This window comes from Heterodontus francisci, unplaced genomic scaffold (assembly GCF_036365525.1).
Source record: "Heterodontus francisci isolate sHetFra1 unplaced genomic scaffold, sHetFra1.hap1 HAP1_SCAFFOLD_157, whole genome shotgun sequence".
Lineage (NCBI taxonomy): Eukaryota > Metazoa > Chordata > Chondrichthyes > Heterodontiformes > Heterodontidae > Heterodontus > Heterodontus francisci.
The window spans coordinates 1,188,321-1,216,228 of NW_027140118.1; the positions used below are offsets into that span (position 1 = coordinate 1,188,321).

The 27,908-nt window shown below is 45.7% G+C and overlaps 1 protein-coding gene across 1 annotated transcript; it reads right to left on the bottom strand.

Moving 5' to 3' along the window:
* Window positions 1-281: 281 nt before the first annotated feature.
* LOC137358852 (probable G-protein coupled receptor 139) lies at window positions 282-27,908 on the bottom strand. Its single transcript, XM_068025069.1, has 6 exons — window positions 27,791-27,908; window positions 21,455-21,588; window positions 19,681-19,791; window positions 16,037-16,180; window positions 15,547-15,742; window positions 282-1,180 (listed from the first exon to the last, which is right to left on the bottom strand). Exons 1-6 carry the CDS (start codon window positions 27,906-27,908, stop codon window positions 282-284), a joined length of 1,602 nt encoding a protein of 533 aa, XP_067881170.1.

Sequence of the window (27,908 nt, forward strand, 5' to 3'; positions counted from 1 at the left end):
ACCACACTGCCCTGCCAGCACAGCGACAAGCCCTACCCCCGCTTTGTCACCATATCGACAAGCACAACCCCCGCACTGTCACCGCTCTGTCACCATAGCGGCAGGTCCCACCCCCGTTATGTCACCATCGCGACAGTCTCGGCACCCGCTCTGTCTGCACAGACAGTCCCTGCCCCCCGCTCGGTCTGCATGGCGTCAGGCCCCGCCCCCCCGATCTGGATCCATAGTGACAGGCCCCGTCCCCCAGCTGCTGGAAATAGTCAGTGATTCAGTGCCTGTCATCATTGAATGAGTTTAACAATTGCAGGAAAGGGATATTTCAGCACATTCTTCAACTGATCTCTGAATTTAGCCTGGGTCACGGCGTAAATCGCAGTGTTTGTGCAGCAACTGAGGAGCTGCAGCATGAAGCCCGATTCCTGCAGAAACACAGCTAGATAAGCAGACACAGACCCCAAGTACCCCATCCTGTTCCATATAGAGTACAGCATTAACAGTGTCCATAACAGAATGAAATTTGCCGAAATAACTAACAGTAAAATGATGGATTTCCTTCGGCTCTCCATCTCTGAGTCTCTGCGACTCTCTCCACTGCTGTTAGCCCGGAGTCTCCTGCGTCCTCTGCTGCTCATTAAAATGTGCCTGACGGTGAGAGCGTTGAGCAGCAGAATCACCACAAATGGGAGCCCCGGGGTTAGAATGTAATGGACCAATTCGATTGTTCCCCAGACACGAGATTCCGCAACATTCTCTGTAACATCACAAAACCAGGGCAGGTTCCCCAGCCGATACTGACTTGTTAACATAAAATACCAGAAGATGTTCTTTAAACAGCTCAGCACTGTCACTGTTCCCAAAACCACAGCAGCCGTTTTCTCTCTGCAATATTTACTTTTCAGCTTCTGGGAACAAATGGCCACAAATCGATCAAAGGTGAAAGTGACGGTGAACCAGACAGAACAGTCTGTGGCTGCATAAAGCAGGACGGCGTGAATATTACACACGGGGATGAGCAACAGGAACTGAAACTGTTCCCAATAAACAATGGGAATGTGTCTCAATATCAGGTCCAGGATAATGACCAGTAGATCCGCCACTGACATGGCCACCAGGTACCGAGTGACACAGTTGGAGAGACCACATTTTCCCTGAGGCAGGATCCCAATCGTCAGCAAGTTGACTGTGAGGAAGGGAAATAAACAGGTCAACAACCTGGGAGAAAAGTGACCAGTTTGATTTCAAACTTATCGAGATTTACAAATGTACTCCTGTATCCAGTGATACATTGAAATATTGGAACTGAAAGAACAAACAGGAAGGTGTGTCTTGCAATGCAAGGCAGGAGAGCTGAACTGACAAAAGGATGATAGTGAAATTGTTCAACTCAGTGTGGATCATAATTCTCCCCCTCCTTCTTTTCCCTGTCTGGATTAAAAACTGTTCCTTCTCCAATCTCTCCCAGTTCTGATGAAGGGTCACCGACCTGAAACAATAACTCAGTTTCTCTCACTACAGATGCTGCCAGACCTGCTGAATATGTCCACCATTTTCTGTTTTTATCTCAGATTTGCAGCATCTGCAGCACTTTGCTGTTGCATAGAAATTTAAAGGCTGGACTGACTGAGAGCTTCTCTCACCTGTGACAGGCAGCACGGAATTCAATTATTTCAAAGCAATAATTGGGAATGGGTCCATTAGAAAAAATCAATGAAACAAATAATCTCAATCGTCACTAAGTTGACAAAGGAAATTATCAGGAAATTATGCATCAGGTTAGGAGAAAAAAACACAGTTTGAAGGATTTCAGGTAACATTGTACATTTTGTTACCACGTTCAGTATGTCTCCAATTAATGCACTCGTGAAAGTGATTTCTGCTTCCAACAGGGAGTTGACTTTAGCGGAGCCAGCAGACTGTAACAGCGGACTGAAAACATGAGGTGAGCCCGACATGGCAATTTGGAGCCCACGTCCGGTGCAGTTCAGTGGTGCTCGGAAAATGAACTGCCTGGTACCGTGGTCTACACCCCTTTTAGGATGGGAATACCACCTGCCAAAGTTACTGAACAATCAGAGGTCCAGCAGCTCAGCAGCATTGGCAACACCGCCGGGAGCAGTGGAAATGTTAGCACTATACTAGGCCTGTGTTCAGGACCGTAGCTGGAGCCCTAGAACCTAGGTAAATACGGCGAGGACACCAGGGACAGTTCAACTGGTCGGGGCCACTGCCAGTAATGTACTAGGCCTAGGACCAGGAGCACGACTGGAGAGCCGGGACCCGAGGTAAGTGTTTTGGATCCTCTGGGTCTGGTCAGGGAGTGGGTGTTACTGCCGGAACTACTCCAGTCCTGAAATCCGGACCATTACTGGAGTCCCATTTCTCAGATAAGCTTCGGAGTTCGTGGGGGCCCGTCAGAGTCGGGGCCCACTGCTGGTACTACAGCAGACCTGGAATTAGGTGCCCTGCTGGAGCCCGACATGAAAGGCAAGTGTTGCGGGGTCTCAGGGCCTATCAATGACTGGGTGCCACTGCCCGTACTACATAGGTCCTGGGACCAGGAATGTCACTCGTGGTTGGATTTCCGATAAGGCTGATAGGATAGCCAGGATCAGTCAGGGAACGGGCACCACTGCCAGTACTACAGCTGGCCTGGGACAAGGACCATTCCTGGACATCCATAGCCAAGGTACATGTGAGTCTGTCGCCTGGGACCTATAAGGAAATGGGGGGAGGGACACTGCCAGTACAAGACCACTGCCTATCCTCGAGACCCCAGAGCCAGGTATGTGTGGTGGGCAATTTGGGGCTAGCTACGGAGGAGGGACAACTGCTGAGAATGCACCAGTCCTGGAAGCAGGCCCACAGCCAGAACCCGGGACCTCAGGGAAGTGATGTGGGATGGCCGTGGCCAGCAAGGGAGCGGGGACCACTGCTGATACTTCACCAGGCCTGGGACTAGAGCAGCCTTGGAGTTCCAGACCCCAGGTAAGTGCGGTAGGGTATCAGCGTCCAGTCTGATTGCTCCTGGAAGGTGGTGATGGGGCTGGCTGAGTGCGGAGCAGTTTAATGCAGAAGAAGTCTTTGCTGTTGAGTGCCCGTCCACGGCCCACATATTACCCTTCGGAGGAGGCCTCCCCCAATCCTGCAGAGGGGATGCCTTGTTTTACTGGGAGGCCTGCACAAGCTGTGGAGCTGCCACCAACCGCTCGTGTAATTCCAGTTAACGGCCTCAATTGACCTCTGGGTAAGAAGGTTGTCTACATCACCGCCGTAGGAGCCCCTCCGCCTTCTATCCTAACTCCTGGGAACCCATTTAATTCCGCCCAGGGTTTAAATTATACAAGCATGATTGGATTGGGAAATAGAATTAAAACAAACGGATTTCAACTGGAATTAGGAGTGGATTAACAAGTTAATAAAATAATAGGATTAAATTAAACATGAGTAATAATGGGTTTATAATACATCAGCCCCCCCCCCCCCCCAGTAAATATTGACGAGGACAGTAACCATTTGCAGGAGGTCTTTTATCAATATCAGACTGGAGGGAGGTGTACAGGGCTGTTCCCCAGGGTTCAGTACTAGGACCACTGCTGTTTCTGATGTACATTAATGACTTAGACTTCATGGAGAGGTCATGCAGCGTGAAAGGTCAGTGAAGGGCGAGGAAACTAGTAATATAATTCATGAGGGCAGAGACAGATTGGTGAGATGGGCAGAAACAACAGCAACTTGTATTTATATAGCGCTGCCTTTAATGCAGTAAAACATTTCAAGATGCTTCACAGGTGCCTTATGTAACAATATAAGACATCAAATCACATAAAGAGAGTGGAGGTAAGATGGCCAAAAGTTGGATCAAAGAGTGTGGGGGATGGGGGGAGGGGGGTTGTGTGGGGGGGGGGGGCGGTGGGGTGGCGTTAAGGAGTATCCTAAAGGCAGAAAGTGAGGTGGAGCGGTGTGAAGAGGGTATTACAGAGCTTAGACTCAGGCAACTGAAGGTGCAGCCACCAGTGGTGAATAGATTAAACTCAAAGTCCCCTAATAGATGAACACAGATACCTTATTGTCTGGTGGGGAAGAGGAGATTACAGACATAGTGGACTGGACATGTGTAGGAGGCGGTGCTCGCAGCGCCAAACCAGAAAGGCGGTGGCAATACCAGCTCGACATTTTCGTACCATCCCCATGTCATGGAGTGATCCTGCATGGTTTTTTTCCTGTCTCAGTCTGCCAGCCAGGATCCTAGTACCTTTATATATGAAAATTCCACCTCCATGAGCTGCTGGCCAAAAAGAGCTTCGGCAGTTCAGCAGTATAGGCACTGTCAGCGGGAAGATGTCCACTGTCATGAATGGGCAGGAAGCAAAGAGACACAGACCCTAAGAAAATAGACGACAGGTTTAGACAGAGGATCTGGATCGGCGCAGGCTTGGAGGGCCGAAGGGCCTGTTCCTGTGCTGTAATTTTCGTTGTTCTTTGTTCTTTGTGTCAGTACTGCAGAGGTCTTGGAACCAGACCGAGCGCTGGAACTTGGACCCAGGGTGAGTGAGGCGGGGTCGCCAGGTCCAGTCTGGAAGGCCCCAGTGAGGGGGATTAGAGCACTGGTCATAAAGTCCAGGGAGAGCGGATGGGAGCTTCATTGTTTCACGGCTGGGACCCCCCGTGGGCCACAGATTGCGCACAAAGAACCCAGCCTCCCACCAAGCCCGCAGAGAGGGTGCTCCATTTTGCAAGTCACGCTCCACAGGTGAGGTCACCCCACCCCTCCCACTGGTTAGACTCCAGTGGTGGCGGAAAGGGGCCCTCAAATGGCTACTTAAGGGCTACATTTGTCTTTAGGGTGGGAAGGTCATCATCGGACAACCTCCCTCCCCTGGCAGGATCACTTGGCAATGGGGCAATGGCAAACCCTCTGCCCCCACTAACCATCACGTTTGTCTGGGGCCCCACCAACGACCTCAATTTATGGGCACCCATAAAATCCAACACAGGGAGCGGTGAGGTAATGGATACATTTGAAAACAATGATGAGAATTTTGAAATCAAGACGTTTCTTAATCAACAGGCAATGTAGATCAGCGAGCTCAGGAGTGGTCGGTGAACAGGAGTTACTGTGAGTTAACACACCAGCAGCAGAGATTTGGATGACCTGAAGTTTATAGACAGTAGAATGTGGGAGATCAACAGAAGGGTACTGGAATGGTCAAGTCTAGATGTAAGGAAGGCATGAATGAGCGCTTTGAGCAGCGGTGCTGAAACAGGGGCGAAGTCAGGCGATGCTACAGAGGTGGAAATAGGCCATCCTTGTGAAAGGGCATATATGTGGTTGGAAATCATGTTTGACAAATTTGCAACAGATCTTTGAGGATATAGCAATCAGAGTTGATAAAGGGGAACTGGTAGATGTAGAATATTTGGATTGCCAGAAGGATTCGATAAAGTGACACATAAAATACTATTTCACAAGATGGGAGCTCCTGGTATTCGGGGCATTGTATCAGCATGGATTGAGGATTGTTTAACTCACAGAAGGCAGAGAGTCGGGATTAATGGGTCTTTTTCAGGTTGGAAAGACGTATCCAGTGGAGTGCCACAAGGATCAGTCCTTGGGTCTCAACTTTTTACTATCTATATTAATGACTTGGAGGACAAAGGGGACAGCATGTAATGTATGCAAATTTGCTGACGATACAAAAATAAGTGGAAGGGCATATTGTGATGAGGACATAAGGAATCTGTAAAGGGATATAGATAGGTTTAGTGAGTGGGCAAAAATTTGGCAGATGGAGTTTAATGTAGGGAAGTCTGAGATCATGCACTTCAGTAGGAATAATCAAAGCCAGACCATTATGTAAATGGACAGAGACTTCCAGAAAGTGCAGCATATAGGGATCTGTTATTGTGCATGAAACACAAAAAAGATAGCATGCAGATGCAGCAAGTAACTAAGAAGGCAAATGGAATTTCGGCTTTTATTGCTGGGGGGGTTGGAGTACAAAAATAGGGAAGTCTTGTGACAACTGTGCAGGGTGTTGTAAGGCTGCACGTGGAGTATTGTGTACAGTTTTGGTCCCCGTATTTAAGAAAGGATATACTGGCATTGGAGGCAGTTCAAAAGAGAATCACTGGGCTGACTCCTGGGATGAAGGGATTAACTTATCAAGAATGGCTAAAAGGTAGGCCTTTTTTCATTAGCGTTTACAAGAATGAGGGGTAATCTTACTGAAACGTGTAAGATTCAGAGGGGGCTTGAAAGGGTAGATGTTGAGAAAATGTTTCCACTACTGGTGGAATCTTGAACTAGGTGTCATAGTTTCAGAATAAGGGGGCACTCATTTAAAACTGAGATGCGAAGGAATTTCTTCCCTCAAAGGCTTATGAATGTCTGCAGTTCTCTACTCCAGAGAGTTGTGGAGGCCAGATCGCTGAAATTATTTAAAGAGGAAGTAGATAGATTTTTGAAACATTGGGAAATTGAGGGCTATGAGGAGCTGGAACGAAAGATGAGTTGAGGTCTGGAGCAGATCAGCCATGATCTTATTGAATGGCGGGGCAGGCTTGAGGGACCGAATGGCCTACTCCTGCTCCTATTTCTTATGTTCTTACGTTCCTATGAAGCTCATCTCGGTATCAAATAAGGCACCAAGTTATGGATAGTCTGGTTGATTCTCGCACAGTTGCCAGGAAGAGGGATGGAGCAGGGAGCGAGGGAATAGAGTTTGGAGTGGGAACTGTAAACAATAGCTTCATTCTTCTCAAATATTAATCGGCACAGCAAATATGTGAGTTAAGAACATAAAATGATGGACATATTCAGCAGTTCTGGCAGCATTTGTGGAGATAGAAACAGAATTCATGTTTCAGGTCTGTGAACCTTCATCAATTCTGAGTATTTCCGACACTTTTATGTTTTAGTTCAGATTTCCAGCATCCCCAGTATTTTGTATCTGTTATAGATGTGAAAGGGATTACATTTTGGAAGTATGTTTGCGTGATACAATGCAAGCTACAGAAGGGAGTGCAAGGACAGAGAGACCTGGCGAGTTCGTGTGCAAATCATTGAAGGTTACAGGACAGGTTAACAAAGCTGTTCAGAAAGCATATGGGATCATGGGCTTTATAAATACAGACATAGATAACCATAGGAAGAAAGTTATACGAAACTGATACAAAACAGTACGGCATGCCTCAGTGAATGTTACGTGGAGCAACAGCATTTTAATCATACTGTACCAGCGATCTGGGATTTCAGTTACAAGAAGAGATTGGAAAAGCTTTGATTGTTCTCTTTTGAAAAACGAAGGGTAAGGGTATATTTAATATCGAAATCAGGAAGACTTTTTATAGTGTAATTAAGGAGAAAGTGTTTCCAATGTCAGAAAGTTCAATATTAAGAAAAAACAAAATGATGGTAATTGGCAAAAACCATAGTGGAAATGAGGAGCATTTTCTTACACAGCGAATTGTTGGGAGCTGGAATTCACTGCCCGTAAACATGGTGGAAGCAGATTCAATAATATCCTTCAAAAGGGAATCTAATGAATACTTGAAAGAAAAGAAATGCTGGAGTCTGGGGATAGAGGATGAAAGGGGAACTAATTAGATAGCTCTTTCAAAGAAACAACATTGACACGATGGGCCGAATAGGCTCGTTCTGCGTTGCATCAACCTTTGATTCTATGAGCAAGAGACAGACAATAAAAAATAGAGAGTGAGACACAGGTGAAAGAGAAAAAGGTTAATAGACACAGAGATAAAAATATGTTTCTGCTGCTTTTCAGGACAAGGTATTGTGATTCATGATCTGTCCGTGCGAGATACTGTTGACGCAGGTAACACACAAACTTCATGCTGCCTCCTTATGTCCATGTATTCTACGTGCCGCCCAGGGTGTTCTGGGCTGCTGTCTGGCTGCACGATTATCAGGAACCTAATTTTATCTGAAGCTCGTTCGCAACTTCTGGCATCACCGAGTGATTTCAGTATGATGCCATGTTCCTGCCTGATGTCCCTTCTTAACTGCCTCCTCCCCTTCTTTCTGCTGTCTGGGATGATGCAGAAGCTGCAGACGGCGGGACCATGAACCTCCTGCTTTCCATAACACCCTCAGTCCCTCACCCCCAACTCTCCCCTTCTGATTTTATAATTTCCAATGCTAACCCAAAACTGCCGCCTTCCCAGTCAGAGCAGCTCCAGGAGACAGAGAGAGCAGCGGCACAGCACTGATGGAGAAGCCCCATAACATGGTTTGATATTCACAACCACCAGATTAAATACTTACACTGCCTGAACCTTAGTGGCTGGTATAGAGTCTGAATCTGCACGGGGTGTGTCATTGAGCACAAGTAAGCTGCAGCCAAGCCGAGGTGGGGAGGGGGGAAGACAGTTCATGTGTCAGCTCACCGGAGGGCGAGTTCATAAACGAGCTATAGCACACAAGAACTCAGATGTGAAAATTGCTGGAGCAGCACACAGGAGAATGCCGATGGACATGTACACTGAGATACTTTGTCCATTGTCAGGTCTGTCAGACAGTTTGTTGTCACTCTCCATGAGCATGGAGGGATCCAGCCCCAACAGGACACAGAACATTGTACAGAGCATGATGCCCATTCTTTCCGCTGTGGACGTGGTCACTAACTCCATGACCGCACTCGTGGTCCCAGCTGTGATGCAGCGTCTGGTGACCATTTCTTCAGCTTCCACTGCAGTACAGACGGCAGACACCTAAAGTCAGACTGAGATCATAAGATCCATGCTGGCTGCCATGTAGGAACAGACTGCTTCCAACATGGCTGTGGATGTCACTGGGGTTCGCAGACTCTCACAGCTGTCCATCAATCTGTGATACAGTAGATTACTAGTATTTCTGAGTTGTCTCCCCGTGGAAGTGGCAGTGATTCCGTGGTACATGAACCTGCTGCCCTCTCTCAGGATGACAGTATTTCTTCTTCCTTCGCTGTCACTCAACCAGTGTCCCTGCTCTTACCTATCAGCCAGCCCAGGCTGCTGCTTCTCATTTCGAGGTGGTGCAGTCTGAATCCGAGTCCTCAAGCACAGAGCTATCCGAGTGTGTCCTGCAAGACCATCTGCAATCTCTCCCAGTGAATGTCAGCAGCCTTTCACCAGCCATGCTGCGGCCACTGGGGAACACTGTGCAAGAACACGAGGCAAGTCGAGGACACCAACAAGACAGGCTCCAAGGGAGTACTCAAGTCTGAATAGTTCAGTTTTGTTTGTATAATTGGATGTGTTGTTTGATAAAGATGTTAATTAAACGATTGTGTTGGTGGCATTTTTTTACAGAGAGATGAATTAATTATAGAGAAGTTATAATGCGGCATTTAATTATCCAAATATAGACTGATAAAGCAGTAGTGTGGATGGCAGACAGGGGGGAAAGTCTCAAGAATGGGTTCAGGAAAATTTCTGAAGCTACATATTTCCAGTCCAACGAGAGAGCGTGTGAAGTGGGGAGGGGGGGGCGGCATTGCTGGTCTGAGTGTTTCTTAATAAGGTGGGCCAAGTGGTTAGAATATCAGTTGGAGAACCTTTATGGTGCACTGATCATTGCATCATTAGGATTAGGTTGGTTATGGAAAAGGACAAAGAACAAGCTAAGGTAAAAAAAAATCTGCAGGAAAGCCAAATTCAATGGGGTAGGAATGGATCTGTGAAGAATAAATTGGACTCAAAGTTTGGCGGGAAAAACATCAGCTGAACAGACAAATTAAGTACAAAAGCAGGGACGTTAGAATGGACCTAAATAGAGCTCTTGTTAGGCAGCAGCAGGAGTATTGCATCCAGTTCTGATAACCACACTTCAGGAAGGATAAGAAGATCCTTGAGACGGTGCAGAGGAGATTTAACAGAATGGTTCCAGGGTTGGAGGATATTAGCTGCAAGGTTAGGTTGGAACATCTGGGGTTGATCTACCTCCAGCAAAGGAGATTAAGGGAGATATAATAGCGGAGTACAAGATTATGACAGATTTAGATCAGTTAGATGAGTAAAAACCATTTCCATTAACTGATGGAGCAACGCCTATAAACACAATCTGCAGGCTTTATCGTTCATGGGATGTGGGCATCGCTGGCTAGGTCAGCATTTATTACCCATCTCTAATTGCCCTTGAGGAGGTGGTGGTGAGCTGCCTTCTTGAACCGCTGCAGTCCAAGCGGGGTAGGTACACCTTCAGTGTGTTAGGAAGGGAGTTCCAGGATTTTGACCCAATGACAGTGAAAGAACGGTGATATAGTTCCAAGTCATGGTGGTGTGTGGCTTGGATGGGGAACCTGCAGGTGGTGGTGTTCCTATGTATCTGCTGCCCTTGTCCTTCTAGGTGGCGGAGGACAGGGGTTTGGAAGATGCTCCATAAGGAACCATGGTGAGTTGCTGCAGTGCATCTCGGAGATGGTACACACTACTGCCACTGTGCGTCGACGGTGGAGGGAGTGAATGTTTTTGGATGGTGTGCCAGTCAAGCGGGCTGCTTTGTCCTGGGTGGTGTCGAGCTTCTTGAGTGTTGTTGGATCTTCAGCCATCCAGGCAACTTGAGAGTATTCCATCACACTCATGACTTATACCTTGTAGATGATGGACAGGCTTTGGGGAATCAGGAGGAGACCTGCTCTTGTAGCCACTGCATTTATATAATTACCTTCGTTCAGTTTCTGGTCAATGGTAACTCCTAGGATATTGATGGTGGATGATTCAGCAATCGGAATGATATTGAATGCCAAGGGGAGATGTTCAGATTCTCTCTTGCCAGAGTAAGAGATGCAGGGGACAATGTGGAAGATCTTTTTTTTATGCAGCGAGTGGTAATAACCTTCAACTCACTGCCCACGAGTGTGGTGGAAGTGTAGACTATCAATGTTTTTGAAAGGAAACTGGATGGACACTTGATGGAAATGGACTGGCAGGGCTATGGAGAACGAGCCGGGGAGTAGGACTGAGCGGGCTCTTCACCAGATAACCTGAATGGACACGATGGGAGTAATGACCTCCTTATTTCCTATTTATGACTTTGCCCCTATCACTTTCTGTGACTCTATGTTGGATATAACGACCGCTCATGCCTGGAAGATCCAGATGCATAGAAATTCAATGAAGCTATGACCTTATCGGCCACTGACAGCTCCGTCCTCACACTGATGTGAGGCTCCAGGTCGTGTTGCAGGAGGCGACATAGCTCTGTGACCACCTCCTTATTGAATCCGAGTCACCTCAGACACTGCTCCTGGGTTTGGTGTAGGTATAAAAAATGCTGTTGGAAAACCCCTGGTGAGTAGGGCAGAGACGGCCCCACCCCACTTTGCAAGAACATCCCCTTTCTGCAGCCTCTGCTCCATTTGTTGCTCATGTTACAGACCCAGACACACTGTAAATACAGTCCCTATAGTTTGTCCAGACTTGGGTCACCAACTCCTGTGACCTCCGTGAATGTCTGTTCCTGTGCTGTAATGTTCTTTGTTCTTTTAGGCGACATGTTTAGATAGAGGATCTGGATCGGCACAGGCCTGGAGGGCCGAAGGGCCTGTTCCTGTGCTGCAATTCTCTTTGTTCTTTGTTCTCTTTGTCTGCAGCAGCTCACAACACAACCTGCAGAAAAACATCCACAGCACCTCCACAATCTTTACAATAGCAGAAGTAAGTTACAAGCACCTCACCAGAAAGCTGGATGTCTGGTCCTCTTAAATAACACGAGAGGGGTTTCGTCGCGCTGCTTTAATATATGTTCAGCTGCCAGTGACTAACACAGGCGGTCAGTGGACATGCACAGATCAAGTTTCAAAGACGTACATCAAAGCTATCGGAATGGGAGATTGATGTCTCATTCAAACTCCTCCTAACACTAACACCACATGCTCCGTATGTCCAGGCTGGAGCCATGCCCAGCATGGGTACTGTGCAAGCCGAGATTGAATTGTCTGTTTTCGCAGATCCCATTATTTTATGGACCAAGGCTTCCAGAGTGTTGGTGTCAGCAGTGCTGTAGAGCCAAAGATCACAATCGGAGAAGATAGAGAGGGAAGGAAAAATACTTTAAAAACGACTCGTGCACAAGTGGCCGACTGTTTATCGTGCACTGTTTTATTGATCCAGGCTTCCATAGTGTCATCTCCAGTGGTGACATTGAGCCGAAAATCTTGGCCAGTGTCGGATGCTGAGGGAGATAGTTTCGCCAGGAATATCAACAGCAACAAGTGTAGGAGGTGGCGTATTCGTATTATCACTGGACTAGTAACCCAGAATCCCAGGGTATTCTTCTGGGGGCATGGGTTCGAATCCCACCACAGCAGAATTAAAACTGGTCTAATGATGGCCATGTAACCATTGCCAATTGTTGGAAAAGCCCATTTGGTTCACTCATGTCCTCGAGGGAAGGAAATCTGCTGTACTTACCTGGTCTGACTGACATGTTACTCCAGATTCACAGCAATGTGGTTAACTGTTACATGCCTTCTGAAATGGCCGATCAAGCCACTCAGTTGTCCCTAACTGCTACAAAGTCTATAAAAAGGAATGAAACCGGACGGACCACCCGGCATCGACCTAGGCACCGGAAACGACAACGGCAAACCCAGCCCTGTCGACCCTGAAAAGTCCTCCTTCCTAACATCTGGGGGCTTGTGCCAAAGTTAGGAGAGCTGTCCCACAGACGAGTCAAGCAACAGCCTGACACAGTGATAATCATGGAATCATACCTTGCAGTATATGTCCCAGACACTGCCATCACAATCCCCAGGTACGTCCTGTCCCACCGGCAGGGCAGACCCAGCAGAGATGGTGGCACAGTGGTATACAGCAGGGAAGGAGTTGCCCTGGGAGTCCTCAGCATCGACTCCGGACCCAATGAAGACTCATGGCATCAGGTCAAACATGGGCAAGGTAACCTACTACTGATTACCACCTACCGCCCTCCCTCAGCTGATGACTCAGTACTCCTCCATGTTGAACACCACTTGGAGAAAGCACTGAGGGTGGCACGGGCACAAAATGTACTCGGGGTGGGGGACTTCAATGTCCATCACTAAGAGTGGCTCGGAAGCACCACTACTGACCGAGCTGGGCGAGTCCTAAAGGATAAGGCAGCTGGACTGGGTCTGCGGCAGGTGGTGCAGGAACCAATACGACGGAATAACATACTCGACCTCGTACTCACCAATCTGCCTGCCGCAGAAGCATCTGTCCATGACAATATTGATAGGAGTGACCACCGCACAGTCCTTGAGGAGACGAGGCCCCGCCTTCACATTGAGGATACATTCCATCGCATTGTGTGGCACTATCACCGTGCTGAATGGGATAGATTTAAAACAGATCTAGCAAAGCAAAATTGGGCATCCATGAGGCGCTGTGGGCCATCAGCAGCAGAACAATTGCACTCAACCACAATCTGTTACCTCATGGCCCGGCATATCCCCCACTCTACAATTGCCATCAAGCCAGGAGACCAACTCTGGTTCAATGAAGAGTGCAGGAAGGCATGCCAGGAGCAGCACTAGGCATACCTCAAAATGAGGTGTCTACTTGGTGAAGCTGCAACCCAGGACTACTTGTATGCCAAACTGCGTAGGCAGCATGCAGTAGACAGAGCTCAGCGATCCCATAACCAACAGATCAGATCTAAGCTCTGCAGTCCTGCCACATTCAGCCGAGAATGGTGGTGAACAATTAAATAAATAACTGGAGGAGGTGGCTCCACAAATATCCCCATCCTCAATGATGGGGGAGCCCAGCACATCAGTGCGAAAGATAAGGCTGAAGCATTTGCAACAATCTTCAGCCAGAAGTGCCGAGTTGATGTTCCATCTCTGCCTCCTCCTGAAGTCCCCCAGCATCACAGATGCCAGACTTCAGCCAATTCGATTCACTCCACGTGATATCAAGAAAGGTCTGAAGGCACTGGATACTGCAAAAGCTATGGACCCTGACAATATTCCGGCAATAGTCCTGAAGACCTGTGCTCCAGAACTTGGCGCAACCCTAGCCAAGCTGTTCCAGTACACCTACAACACTGGCATCTACTCTGCAATGTGGAAAATTGCCCAGGTATGTCCTGTACACAAAAAGCAGGACAAATCCAACGCAACCAACTAGCGCCCCATTAACCTACTCTCAATTATCAGTCAAGTGATGGAAGGTGTCATCAACAGTGCCATCAAGCGGCACTTGCTTAGCAACAACCTGTAAGTGACGCTCAGTTTGGATTCCGCCAGGGCCACTCAGCTCCTGACCTCATTACAGCCTTGGTTCAAACATGGACATAAAAGGTGAACTCAAGAGGCGAGGTGAGGGTGACAGCCCTTGACATCAAGGCAGCATTTGACCCAGTATGGCGTCAAGGAGCCCAAACGAAATTGAGATCAATGGGAATCAGGGGGGAAACCCTCCGCTGGCTGGAGTCATACCTAACACAAAGGAAGATGGTTGTGGTTGTTGGAGGTCAATCATCTGAGCTCCAGGACATCACTGCAGGTGTTCCTCAGTGTAGCATCCGAGGCAGAACCATCTTCAGCTGCTTCATCAATGAACTTCCTTCAATCATAAGGTCAGAAGTGGGGATGTTCGCTGATGATTGCATGATGTTCAGCACCATTCGCGACTCCTCAGATACTGAAGCAGTCCGTGTAGAAATGCAGCAAGAACTGGACAATATCCAGGCTTGGGCTGATAAGTGGTAGGTAACATTCGCGCCACACAAGTGCCAGGCAATGACCATCTGCAACAAGAGAGAATCTAACCATCTCCCTTTGACATTCAACCGCATTACCATCGCTGAATCCCCCACTATCAACATCCTAGGGGCTACCATTGACCAGAAGCTGAACTGGAGTAGCCATATAAAAACGGTGGCTACAAGAGCAGGTCAGAGGCTTGGAATCCTGTGGCTGGTAACTCTCCTCAAATCATGTCCACCATCTACAAGGCACAAGTCAGGAGAGTGATGGAATACTCTTCACTTGCCTGGATGGGTGCAGCTCCAACAACACTCAAGAATGTCGACACCATCCAGGACAAAGCAGCCCGCTTGATTGGCACCACGTCTACAAACATTAACTCCCTCCATCACCCACGCACAGTGGCAGCAGTGTGTACCATCTACAAGATGCACCGCAACAATGCACCAAGGCTCCTTAGACAGCACCTTCAAAACACGCGACCTCTACCAACTAGAAGGACAAGGGCAGCACATACATGGGAACACCACCACCTGCAAGTTCCCCTTCAAGTCACACACCATCCTAACTTGGAACTATATCGCCGTTCCTTCACTGTCGCTGGGTCAAAATCCTAGAACTCCCTTCCTAACAGCACTGTGTGTGTACCTACCCCACATGGAAAGCAGAGGTTTAAGAAGGTAGCTCACCAACACCTTCTCAAGGGCAATTAGAGATGGGCAATAAATGCCGACCTGGCCAGCGACGCCCACATCCCATGAATGAATAATAAAAAAAGCAAGGCATAGTAAATGATAAGGACAGTAATGCTGTTAAACGTGGTTTATAAAATTAATAGCTATATAGAGAGACTTACCAGTGACACCAATCATAGCCAGCATAGGATAGTAAATTAATTGAATCAACCGAAGTGTGAGATTGATCCGGGTGTCTAATGATAGCACATCATAAAATGTAGAAAGAATGTACTGATTCCAGGAGAAACTCCTGCCCATTGTTGCAACATTCCAATCTATTGTTCTCAGATTCTGATCCAATGCTGTAACATTCCAATCTATTGTTCCCAGATTTCGACCCATTGTTGTAACGTTACAATCTATGGTTCTCAGATTCTGACCCATTGCTGTAACAGTACAACTAATGTTTTCAGATTCTGATCTATCCTTTCCCTCTCTCTGGAACTGCAAATCCCTGTTAGTGCTGGGGTGATATTCTTGCGGACACTATGGGACAGCACACTGAACGGAGGTCCTTATTAACAGAAGAGGGAAATCCTCCAGTGATCCAATTAGGGTCCATGGAGACTGGCATTAATTACAGTCACTGAACAAACAAGTTGAATTCACCTTCTTCTTTCCATAATAAAGTCGAATATTTTGTGCCATAATCCAAGTCCGGATGCGATGTAGGAGAGAAAAATATGGTGGAAATAGTTGAGGCACTGGCCAGAATCTTTCAATCCTTCTGGAATATGAGATGGTACCAGAGGACTGGAGGGTTACAAATGTTATAAACTGTTTAAAAAAACAGAAATGCGGTAAACCCTGTAACTCCTAACCAATCAGTCCAACGTCACTACAGGACAAATTTCCAGAGGTCACAACCCAGGAGAAAATAATTCGTTGTTTGGATAAAAATGGGATAATTACTGGCAAGCAGAAAAGATATGTTAATATCATATCATGTCTGCAAACTTTAACAAGCACAACTGATATGTATGCAGTGCCTTTAACATAATAAAACATCACAAGGGTTTTTCACAGGAGCATTTTAAAACAGAATATGACACTGAGACACAACAGGAGATATTAGGTTAGATGACAAAAAGCTTGTACAAAGAGGTAGGGTTTAAGGAGTGTCAGAAAGGAGGAAAGCGAGGTGGAGAGGCGGAGAAGTGTAGAGAGGATATTACAGAGCTTGGGGCCGAGGCAGCTGAAGACAAAGCTGCCAATGATGCAGCATTAAAATCACGGATGCACAAGAGGTCAGAATTAGAGGAGCGCAGGTATTTCGGGGGGTTGTTGGGCTGGAGGAGATTACAGAGATAGGGAGGGGCGAAATCATGGATCGGAGTTGCAAACAAGGATGGAAATTTTCAAAATCAAGACATTGCTTGGCTGGGAGCCAATCTAGGTCAATGATCGTGTAAAGAGATTTGGTGTGAGTTAATACAAGAGCAACACAGATTGTATGACCTCAAGTATGCAAAGAGCAGCATGTGTGAGACAAGCCAGCAGTGTGTTAAAATCTTGAATTGAAATCTACTCTTAGTAATGATGCCATGAAACTATCATTGATTGTTGTAAAACGCTATCTTGTTCACTACCGTTCTTTAGGGAAGGAAATCCTTACCTGGTCTTGCCGACATGTGACTCCAGACCCACAGCAATGTGATTCACTCTTAACTGCCCTCTGAAATGGCCTAACAAGTCATTCAGTTCTCAATGGCTAGTAGGGATGGGCAACAAATGCTGGCTTTCCCTGCGGCGCCCATATCCCATGAGAGAATAAAAATGAAGGAAATGAGTCAAGTCTAAAGGAAAGAAAAGCATAAATGAGCGTTTCAGTAGCAGATTAGCTGAAACATGCGCGAGGTCGAGCGCTATTACTCTGGAACTGTCGGTTTTTCTCTTCATTCCACAATCAATGTTCACCTTTTACTTTCCTAATTCCATTTCATTGTTACTTGCCTGCAACATTGCCTTATATAATATTCATTTGCAATACATACTCCATTAAATTTACTCTGCTTGCCCGCTGTTCCTGGGGGTGAGGGAGCACACCTCCCATTTACACCAATACACATTTTTGCTGTCAGTTCAGTTGAGAAATTTAGATCTGCCAGATGGTTTGCATAAGAACATAAGAAATAGGAGCAGGATTAGGCCATTCAGCACCTCAAGCTTGCCCCGCCATTCAATAAGATTATGGATGGGCTTCACCAGGTCCCAACTCTTCTTTTCGGTCAGCTCCGCATACCCCTCGTCTCCACGAGATTTCAAAAATCTATCTGCGTCCTCCTTAAATATATTTAGTGACCTAGCGTCCACAACTCTCTGAGGTACAGAATTCCAGAAAATCACCATCCTCTAAGAGAAGAAATTCCTTTGCATCTCAGTTTTAAATTTGTGCCCCCTTATTCTGTAATTATGACCCCGAGTTCGAGATTCCCCCACAAGTGGAGACATAGTCTTAACATCTATCCTGTAAAGCCCCCTTAAAATCTTATATGTTTCAAAAAGGTCACCTCTTATTCTTCTAATCTCCAATAAATGAAGCCCTAACCTGTTTAGCCGTTCATGATAAGACAACCCCTTCATCCCAGGAATCAGCCTGGTGAACCTTTTCTGAACAGCCTCCAATTTTAATATATCCTTCATTAAATATGGGGACCAAAATAGTACACAGTACTCCAGATGTGGCCACACCAATACCCTGGAACAAGACTTCCCTATTTTAAACTCTAAGCCCCTGGCAATAAAGGGCAACATTCCATTTGCCTTCCTAATTACTTGCTGCACCTGTATGCTAACATTTTGTGTTTAATGTACAAGAGCTCCCAGATCCCTCTGTACTGCAGTATTTCGTAGCCTTCTCCATCTAAATAATAATCTGTCTTTTTATTCTTCCCACCAAAGTGGATGACCTCACACTTTCCCACATTGAACTCCATCTGCCAAGTTTTCTTTTCTTCCCCCCACTCACTTGACCTATCTATATCCCTTTGCAGATACTGTGTCCTCATCGCAACATGTCTTCCCACCTATTTTTGAATCATCAGCAAATTTAGATACACAACACTCTGTCCCTTCCTCCAAGTCATTGATATAGATCGTAAATAGTTGATGTCCTCGGACCGATCCTTGTGGCACCCGATTAGTTACGGCTTTCCAATCTGAAAAAGACCCATTGATCACGATGCACTGCCTTCTGTGCTGTGTGATACACAAGCAAAACTAGGCCGACGTGCGAAATGACAGTGAATGGATTGTTCACGAAATGTTCCTGAGGAACCTTCTGCCACAGGTGATGCTAAGATAAAGAAATGAATTGCTGATAATTGGCACTTCTGTATAATATTTTGATGTGTATGGGTGACGGACGACAGAGTTGCCAATGACGATTGAAATGTGCCGTATTGGCAAGTTGGTTCAGCGCAACAAGATCCAAACTGTTCCTCCTTTATCATAAAAACTCATTTATAACGTGGCCTTGAATCAATTGGAAGGCAAATTAATAGAACCCTGGAGGTGAACAATTATTCTAATTCCAATGAAAAAAGGGCTAATCTGTTTAGCTGTTCTTGATAAAGACAAGGCTTCCTCCCAGGAAACAGCCTAGTAATTATTTTATGAACTGCCTCTAATGCTGGCAGATCATTCCTTAAATATGAGGACCAACGCTGTATACAGTACTCCAGGTGTGGCATTACCAACCTCCTGCACAGTTGTAACAAGACTTCCATGCATTTAAACTCTAACCCCCTAGCAATAAAGGCCAGAATTCCATTTACCTTCCTAATTACTCGCTGATAACCTGCATGATAACTGTTTTGTGTTTAATGTACAAGAACACCCAGAACCCTCTGTACTGCAGTATTTTGTAGTCTTTCTCCATCTAAATAATAATCTGCCTTTTTACTCTTCCTACCAAATTGGATGACCTCACACTTTCCCACAATGAACACCATCTGTCAATGTTTTTGTCCACTCACTGAACATATCTATATCCCTTTGCAGCTTATTTCTGTCTTCATCACAGCATGCCTTCTCACCTAAATTTGCATGGTCAGCAAATTTGGCTACACTACACTCTGTCCGTTCCTCCAAGTTATTAATATAGATAGTAAATAGTTGAGGCCCCAGGACCGATGCTTCTGGCATCCCACTCGTTATGGCTTTCCAACCAGAAGAAGACCCATTAATCCTGACTCTCTGCATTCCATGTGCCAGACAATCCTTGATCTGAGCCAACACATTACCCCCAATACCCTCAGCAATAAACTTTTATGCGGCACCTTATTGAAAGCCTTCTGAAAATCCAAAAACACAACATCTACCAGTTCCCCTTTATCCACACTGCTGGGTATATCCTCAAATAACTTTAACAAATTAGTCGAACATGATTTGCCTTTCATTAAACTATTTTGACCGTGTGTGATTGCATTATGTTTTTCTAAATGACCTGCTATTTATTCCTTAATAATGGACTCGAGCATTTTCCCATGTTAAGCTAACTGGTCTATATATTTGTGCTTTCTGTATCCCTCCTTTATTGAATCGGGGCGTCACATTAGCGGTTTTCCAAACCGCTGGTACCTTACGCAATCCAGTGAGTTTTGGTATGTTATGACCAATGCACTTACTATTTCTGCAGCCACTTCTTTTAAAACCTTTGGATACAGGCCATCAAGTGCTGGCGACGTGTCTGCCTTTATTCCCATAAGTTTGTCAAGAACCTTTTCCACTCGTCATAGAGATTGTTACAAGTTCCTCCCTCCCATTTACATCTATTATTGTTGGGATGTTTATAGTGTCCTCCACCGTAAAGGCCAATACAAAATATTGATTTAAATTAGCAGCCATTTCCCTGTTCCCTGTTATTAATTCCCCAGTCTCATCCACTAAGGGTCCCACACTTACTTTAGCTACTCTCTTTCTTTTCATATAACCGTAGAAGCTCTTTGTGCTTGTTTTTATATTTCTTGCCAATTTACTCTTAATCAATTTTCTCCCTCTTCGTTAGTCTTCAAGTCAGACGCTGATTTATAAAAAAAAATCCCAATCCTCTGCCCTGCCACTAACTTTCGCCACTTTGTACGCCTTCGTTTTTGAATTGATACTCTCCTTAACGTCCTTTTTGTTATCCACGGGTGGTCCATCGTTTTCATTGGGTCCTTTCTTCTGACCAGAATAAATGTTTGCTGAGTGTTATGAAATATCTGCTTAAAAGTCTGCCACTGTTCATCTGCTGTCTTTCCTTTTATTCTATGTTACCAGTCCGCATTAGACAACTCTTTCTTCATACCTCTGTAAATGTCCTTGTTTAAGTTGAAGACACTGGTTTGAGACCCGAGTTGCTCACCCTCCAACTGCATTTGAAATTGTACCATGTTATGAACACATCCCCCGAGACGATTTTTAGCTACGAGATATCTTCTTAATCCTACCTCATTGCACATTACTAAATCTAAAATAGTCTGTTCCCGGGTAGATTCTGCAATGCATAGTTCTAAGAAACAATCCCTGATGCATTCTACAAATTCGTCTTCCTTGCCAATTTGATTTGTCCAGTCGAAATGCAGATTAAAATCACCCATGATAATTGGAGTGCTTTTCTCACACGCCTCCATCATTTCCTGATTAATACTTTGTCCTACAGAGAGGCAACTCCTTGGAGACCTATAGACAACTGCCACCCGTGATTTCTTTCGCTTGCTATTCCTTATTTCAGCCCAAACTGTTTCTACATCAGGATCCACTGCACCTATTTCCTTACTCAAAACTGCACTGATCACTTCCTTCAATAGCAAAGCTACCCCACCTACTTTTACTTTCTTCGTATTCTTCCAGAACGCCGAATATCCTTCAACATTGAGGTTCCGGTCTTGGTTATCCTACGACCACATCTCTATGATAGCTATCAAATCATATTCATTTATTTCTATTTGTGCCATCAGCTCATCGATCTTGTGACAAGTGTTACGCGCATTCAGATAAAGAGCCTTAAGCTTTGACTTTTTTTTATAAACCATTTTTACGTACTCTGGTTCTAATTTCTGCTGCACTCTTATGCTTGTATTCTGTGTCCCTTCCTGTCACATTCCGATTAATGTATGCCCTTTCATTACCATGCACCTCTGCTGTCTCGTTACGTTTCGACTTTTTAAACTGCCCTTCTATTGGACCCTCCCCCCACTATTTACTTTAAAGTCTTTTCTGGAAACCTACTTATACGATTCTCCAGGATACTGGTCCCAGCATGGTTCAAATGAAGCCCATCCCAATGGAACAGCTCTCTCTTTCCACAGTAATGTTGCCAGTGTCCCATAATCGGGGCCCATTTCTCCCACACCAATCTTTGAGCCATGCATCTACCTCTCTAATCTTATTTCCCCAATGCCAACTTGCACATGGCTCAAGTAGTAATCTGGAACCTTTGTGGTTCTGCTTTCTAATCTAGCCCTGAGCTGCTCATAGTCCCTCAGGAGAACCTCCTTCCTATGCTGTTGATAGCTATGTGGACCATGACACCTGGATCCTTCACTTGCACTCCAAGATCTTCTCTAGCCCAGAAGAGATGTCCTTAACCTTGGCACCAGGCAGGTAACACAGCCTTTGGAATTTAATATTTTGCTGCAGAGAATTGCATCTATTCCCCTAACTATGCTATCCCCTATTACAACTACATTTCTCTGTTCTCCTCCCACTTGAATGGCGCACTGAACCAGAGGTGGCGGGACAGTGGTATACAGCAGGGAGGGAGATTCCCTGGGAGTCCTCAACATCAACTGCGGACCCCATGAAGTCTCATGGCATCAGATCAAACATGGGCAAGGTAACCTCCTACTGATTACCACCTACCGCCCTCCCTCAGCTGATGGCTCAGCACTCCACCATGTTGGACACCAATTGGAGGAAGCACTGAAGGTGGCAAGGGCAGACAATTTACTCTGGGTGGGGGATTTCAATGTCCATCACCAAGCGTGGCTCGGCAGCACCACTACTGACAGATCTGGACGAGTTGGAAAGGACATAACTGCGAGACTGGATCTGCGGCAGGTGGTGGGGGAACCAACACGAGGGAAACACATGCTTGACCTTGTTCTCAGCAATCTGCCTGCCGCAGATGCTTCTGTCCATGTTTGTATTGGTCGGAGTGACCACAGCACAGCCCTTATGGAGACGAAGTCACGCCTTCACATTGAGGAGACCGTCCATCGTGTTGTGTGGCACTATCACCGTGCTAAATGGGATTGATTTCCAACAGATCTAACAATGCAAAACTGGGCATCAATGAGGCGCTGTGGGCCATCAGCAGCAGCACAATCTGGAACCTCATGGCCCGGCATAGCCCCCACTCTACCATTACCATCAAGCCAGGAGACCAACCCTGGATCAATGAAGAGTGCAGGAGGGCATGGCAGGAGCAGCACCAGGCATACTTCAAAATGAGGTGTCAACCTGGTGAAGTTACAACACAGGACTATCTGCATGTCAAACTGCGTATGCAGCATGTGATAGACAGAGCTAAGCGATCCCGTAACCAACGGACTAGATCTAAGCTCTGCAGTCCTGTCACATCCAGCCGTAAATGGAGTTGGACAATTAAACAACTAACTTGAGGAGGTGGTTCCACAAATATCCCCATGCTCAGTGATGGATGAGCCCAGTACATCAGTGCGAAAGATAAGGCTGAAGCATTTGAAACATTCTTCAGCCAGAAGTGTGGAGCTGATGATCGATCTCGGCCTCCTCCTGAAGTCCCCAACATCACAGATGCCATACTTCAGCCTATTCGATTCACTCCGAGTGATATCAAGAAATGTCTGAAGGCACTGGATATTGCAAAAGCGATGGGCCCTGACAATATTCCGGCAACAGGACTGAAAACCTGTGCTTCAGAACTTGCTGCGCCCAAGGCCAGGCTGTTCCAGTACAGCTACAACACAGACATCTACCCTGCAATGTGGAAAATTGCCCAGGTCTGCCCTGTACACAAACAGCATGACAAGTCCAACCCGGCCAATTACCGCCCCATCAGCCTACTCTCAATTATCAGTAAAGTGATGGAAGGTGTCATCACCAGCACGTGCTTAGCAATAACCTGCTCAGTGACGCTCAGTTTTGGTTCCGCCAAGGCCACTCAGCTCCTTTCTTCATTACAGCCTTTGTTCAAACATAGACAAAAGAGCTGAACTCAAGAGGTGAGGTGGGAGTGACTGCCCTTGACATCAAGACAGCATTTGAGCGATTATGGCATCAAGGATTCCTAGCAAATCTGCGGTCAATTGGGAATAAGGGGGAAATCACTCCGGTGGCTGGCGTCATACCTAGTGCAAAGGAAGAGGGTTGTGGTTGTTGGAGGTCAATCATCTCAGCTCCAGGAGATCACTGCAGAGTTCCTCAGGGTAGTGGCTTCAGCACAGCCATCTTCAGCTGCTTCATCAATGACCTTCCTTCAATCATAAGGTCAGAAGTGGGGATGTTCGCTGATGATTGCACAATGCTCAGCACCATTCGTGACTCCTCAGATACTGAAGCAGTCCGTGCAGAAATGCAGCAAGACCTGGACAATATCCAGTCTTGGGCTGATAAGTAGCAAGTAACATTCGCGCCACACAAGTGCCAGGCAAGGACCATCTCCAACAAGAGAGAATCTAACCATCTCCCCTTGACATTCAATGGCATTTCCATCACTGAATCCCCCACTATCAACATCCAAGGGGCTATCATTGACCAGAAACTGAACTGGAGTAGCCATATAAATACCGTGGCTACAAGAGCAGGTCAGAGGCTTGGAATCATCATGCGAGTAACTCACCTCCTGACTCCCCAAAGCCATTCCACCATCTACAATGCACAAGTCAGGAGTGTGATGGAATACTGTCCACTTGCCTGGATGGGTGCAGCTCCAACAACACTCAAGAAGCTCAACACCATCCAGGACAAAGCAGCCTGCTTGATTGGCACACCATCGACAAATATTCACTCCCTCCACCACCGACGCACATTGGCAGCAGTGCGTACCATCTTCAAAATGCACTGCAGCAATGCACCAAGGCTCCTGAGACAGCACCTTCCAAGCACACGACCTCTACCAACTAGAAGGACAAGGGCAGCAAATACATGGGAACACTACCACAAGCAAGTCCCCCTCCAAGTCACACAGCATCCTGATTGGAACTATATCGCCGTTCCTTCATTCTCGCAGTCAAAATCCTGGAACTCCCTTCCTAACAGCACTGTGGGAAACCTAAACCAAATGGACTGCAGCGGTTCAAGAAGGCAGCTCACCACCACCTTCTCAAGGGAAATTGGGGATGGGCAATAAATGCTGGTCTGGCCAGCGTCGCCCACATCCCATGAATGAATTAAATAAAACTGGCTGAGGCTCCTCCAAAGCTAAATTGTGGATCTCCATACCTGCGTCACGCGCAGTCACACACTCCTGTCCCTGCCGACGGTCCAATTTTGATGTAATTAATCTAATTGGTGTGACTGTCTCCTGAAAACAGTGTCCAGATAACTCCCCCCATTTCTGATGTGTCGCAGTGTCCGCAGCTGGGACTCCAGCTCATCAACTCTGAGCTGAAGGCCAACACTTGCTGCAGATGTGATCACCGTGGATCGCACCGGCGTCCACCAGATCCCACATACTGCAGCTGCAACACATCATCTGCCCAGCCATCTCTATTCTATTTAATCAGTTAATTTGGATCTCAGTATTTAAAAAAATAATTATTTAAGTGAACACTCAACGTGTAATGATTCAAAACAAAAATAGAGACACGGAGGAAATACCCACCTGTCAATTACCAGCTCTCCTGTGGCGTCACACTTCGATTCTTTTGGTCAAGCAGGTCCACAGTACAGAGCCACTGTTTCTTTTTTTTTATCCACGTCTCCTCGCCCCTGTTGCCGCTCTCGCTCACGCCGCTCTGGTCTTGCTTATCGGGTCTCTGAATTTAAACATTAGCCTGTAATCATTGGAAAAGAAAAACTTCCTTCTCATTTACCACTTTAATGTTAGAAGGGTTTATCAAGCTGGAAAATGGACATTTAACACAAATTTTATTAACAATCGTCCACTTTTCTCCTCACTTTTTAAGTTCAGTGATAACGACCTCCACATTCTGACAAAGAGTTTTTGCTGCTGCAATAAAGTGTCACTTGTTTCCATTTGCTCCCTGACTGTTTCTTTCCTCAGCTCTCCTGGGGGATTCAGAGGGGTTTTTGTTCATCGCTTGTCCAAATTCAGGAGTTTCCAGCTCCTCTGCATCTGCTGTCCTGGAGAAATCAACTGTATTTAAAATGTTTCCCTCTGTTTGGAGAGATGATGAAAAACTGTTTACATAACAGAGGGGAGAAACTAATAGGCAGGGAGTTGTTATGTTCTGGAATTCACTATCTGATAGGTTTCTCAAAGCAGATTCAATATTAACTTTCAAAAGCCAACAGGATCAAAACTTCAATTACTCTTACATATAGTGGAAAAGATACCAGCATGGAAAGATAGGTGAGAGAGACCGATGGCATAACATTAACGATGAAGAACTCAACACAACCCATTTAGAGAGCGTTTATGTGTGAATGATTGCATGAGTTTTATTTAATGATGTTGCTTTATTTATACATTACCTTTCATCAATCAAAATAATTTTACAAACATCAGCCAGTTTAATGTTACAACTGTTTACATAGTGGGAAAATAGCCATTTAACGCAAATTGTATTGCAATTCTTTTATTCAGCATCTCAGGTTTAAATAAAGTAAATACCTCAAACGAGTGGAAACTTCCAAACTCATGAACACAGAATTTCCCATCAGCAATTGCTCAGCATCTCCATCCGCTGGTGGCCATGCCTCAGTGCACTTACTGTCTTTCTCACCATCCACGTCTGCTGGAGTACCTGCCTCACTGCAGTTTCTGCCCCACTCTCACCATCTCCATCTACTGGTGTCCCTGTCTCACTGCAACTTCTGTTCCTTTCATCATCTCACAATCACTGTGATTTGTCGCTTTGTCCATTTTGCTCTGCGTCCAGGCTGGGTTTGGTTGAATCCAGCTGAGATTTTCAGTGATGCCTTTGTGTGAAGTCCCACCTCAATAGGTCAGTTTATTAATAAAATATAATCTCAGAATCATATTTAAATCATTTCAGGGCTCATTGCTGTGAATATAAAATATGCTTTTGGTCATGTGTGGAGGGTAGGGATTGGAATGTGAATGGGATTTAGTTCCAATCTTCGAAACCTTCAGCTCTTTCTATGATTTCACTAATTTAACAATGAGATTGAGAATGTAATTCACTGCGTTCTTCAGCCCCAGTCTGAATTTAATCTGGGTCGCTGCGTAAATACATGTGTTGGTTCAGGAACTGACAATCTGCAGCATCATTGATGTTTTATTTGTGATAAAGTGAGGGTCAATGTTGGAGGAAAAGTACTGAATATCTGCAATTCGGCTGTAAATGATAAACACAACCAGTGTGATTCAAAGCATTATAAAACTGCCAGGTCTACTGAAGAGTAAAATAATTGTTTTTCTGCGATTCTCCATCTCTGGGCCCTTGTGATTCTTTCTTCCCATTAGCTCCTTGCTTATCCGATATCTGTGGGATTCTTATAGTGTCCTCCAACGTGAAGACCGATGCAAAATATTGGTTTAAATTATCTGCCATTTCCCTGTTCTCTGTTATCAACTCTCCAGTCGCATCCTCCAAGGGTCCCACACACACTTTAGCCACTCTCTTTCTTTTTATATAACCGTGGAAGCTCTTGCTGTTTGTTTTTATATTTCCTGCCAATTTGTTTTCATAATGGATTTTCTGCTTCTTTATCAGATTCTTAGTCATCCACTGCTTGTTGCTAAAATATTCCAAATCCTCCGGCCTATCATTAGTTTTTGCTGCTTTGTATGCCTTCGTTTTTGATTGGTTGCTCTCCTTGACCGCCTTTGTTGACCACCGGCCATTCATCCTTCTCATCAAGTCCTTCTTTTTGACCTGGATATTTTTTTATGCTGAGCATTATGAAATATCTGTTTAAATGTCTGCCACTGCACATCCACTGACCTTCCCCTTAGTCTTTTTTTTTCCAGCCCTCTTTAGACAACTCTTTCTTCATACCTCCATAATTGTCTTTGTTTAAGTTGAGGTCACTAGTTTGAAACCCGAGTTGCTCTCTCTCAAACTGATTTTGACATTCTTCCATGTTGTGCTCATTCCCCCCGGATGATCCTTAACTATGATATCTCTTATTAATGCTACCTCATTACACATTATTAGATTTAAATAGCCTATTCCCAGGTAAGTTCTGCAACGTATTGCTCTCAGTAGCAATCCCTGATGCACTCTATAAATTCGTCCTCCATCTTACCTCTGCCAATCTGATTTGTCCAGTCAGTCTGCAGATTAAAATCACCTATGACAATTGTAGCGCCCTTCTTCCACGCCTCCATTGTGTCCGATTTAAGATTTATCCTCCAGTGAGGCAT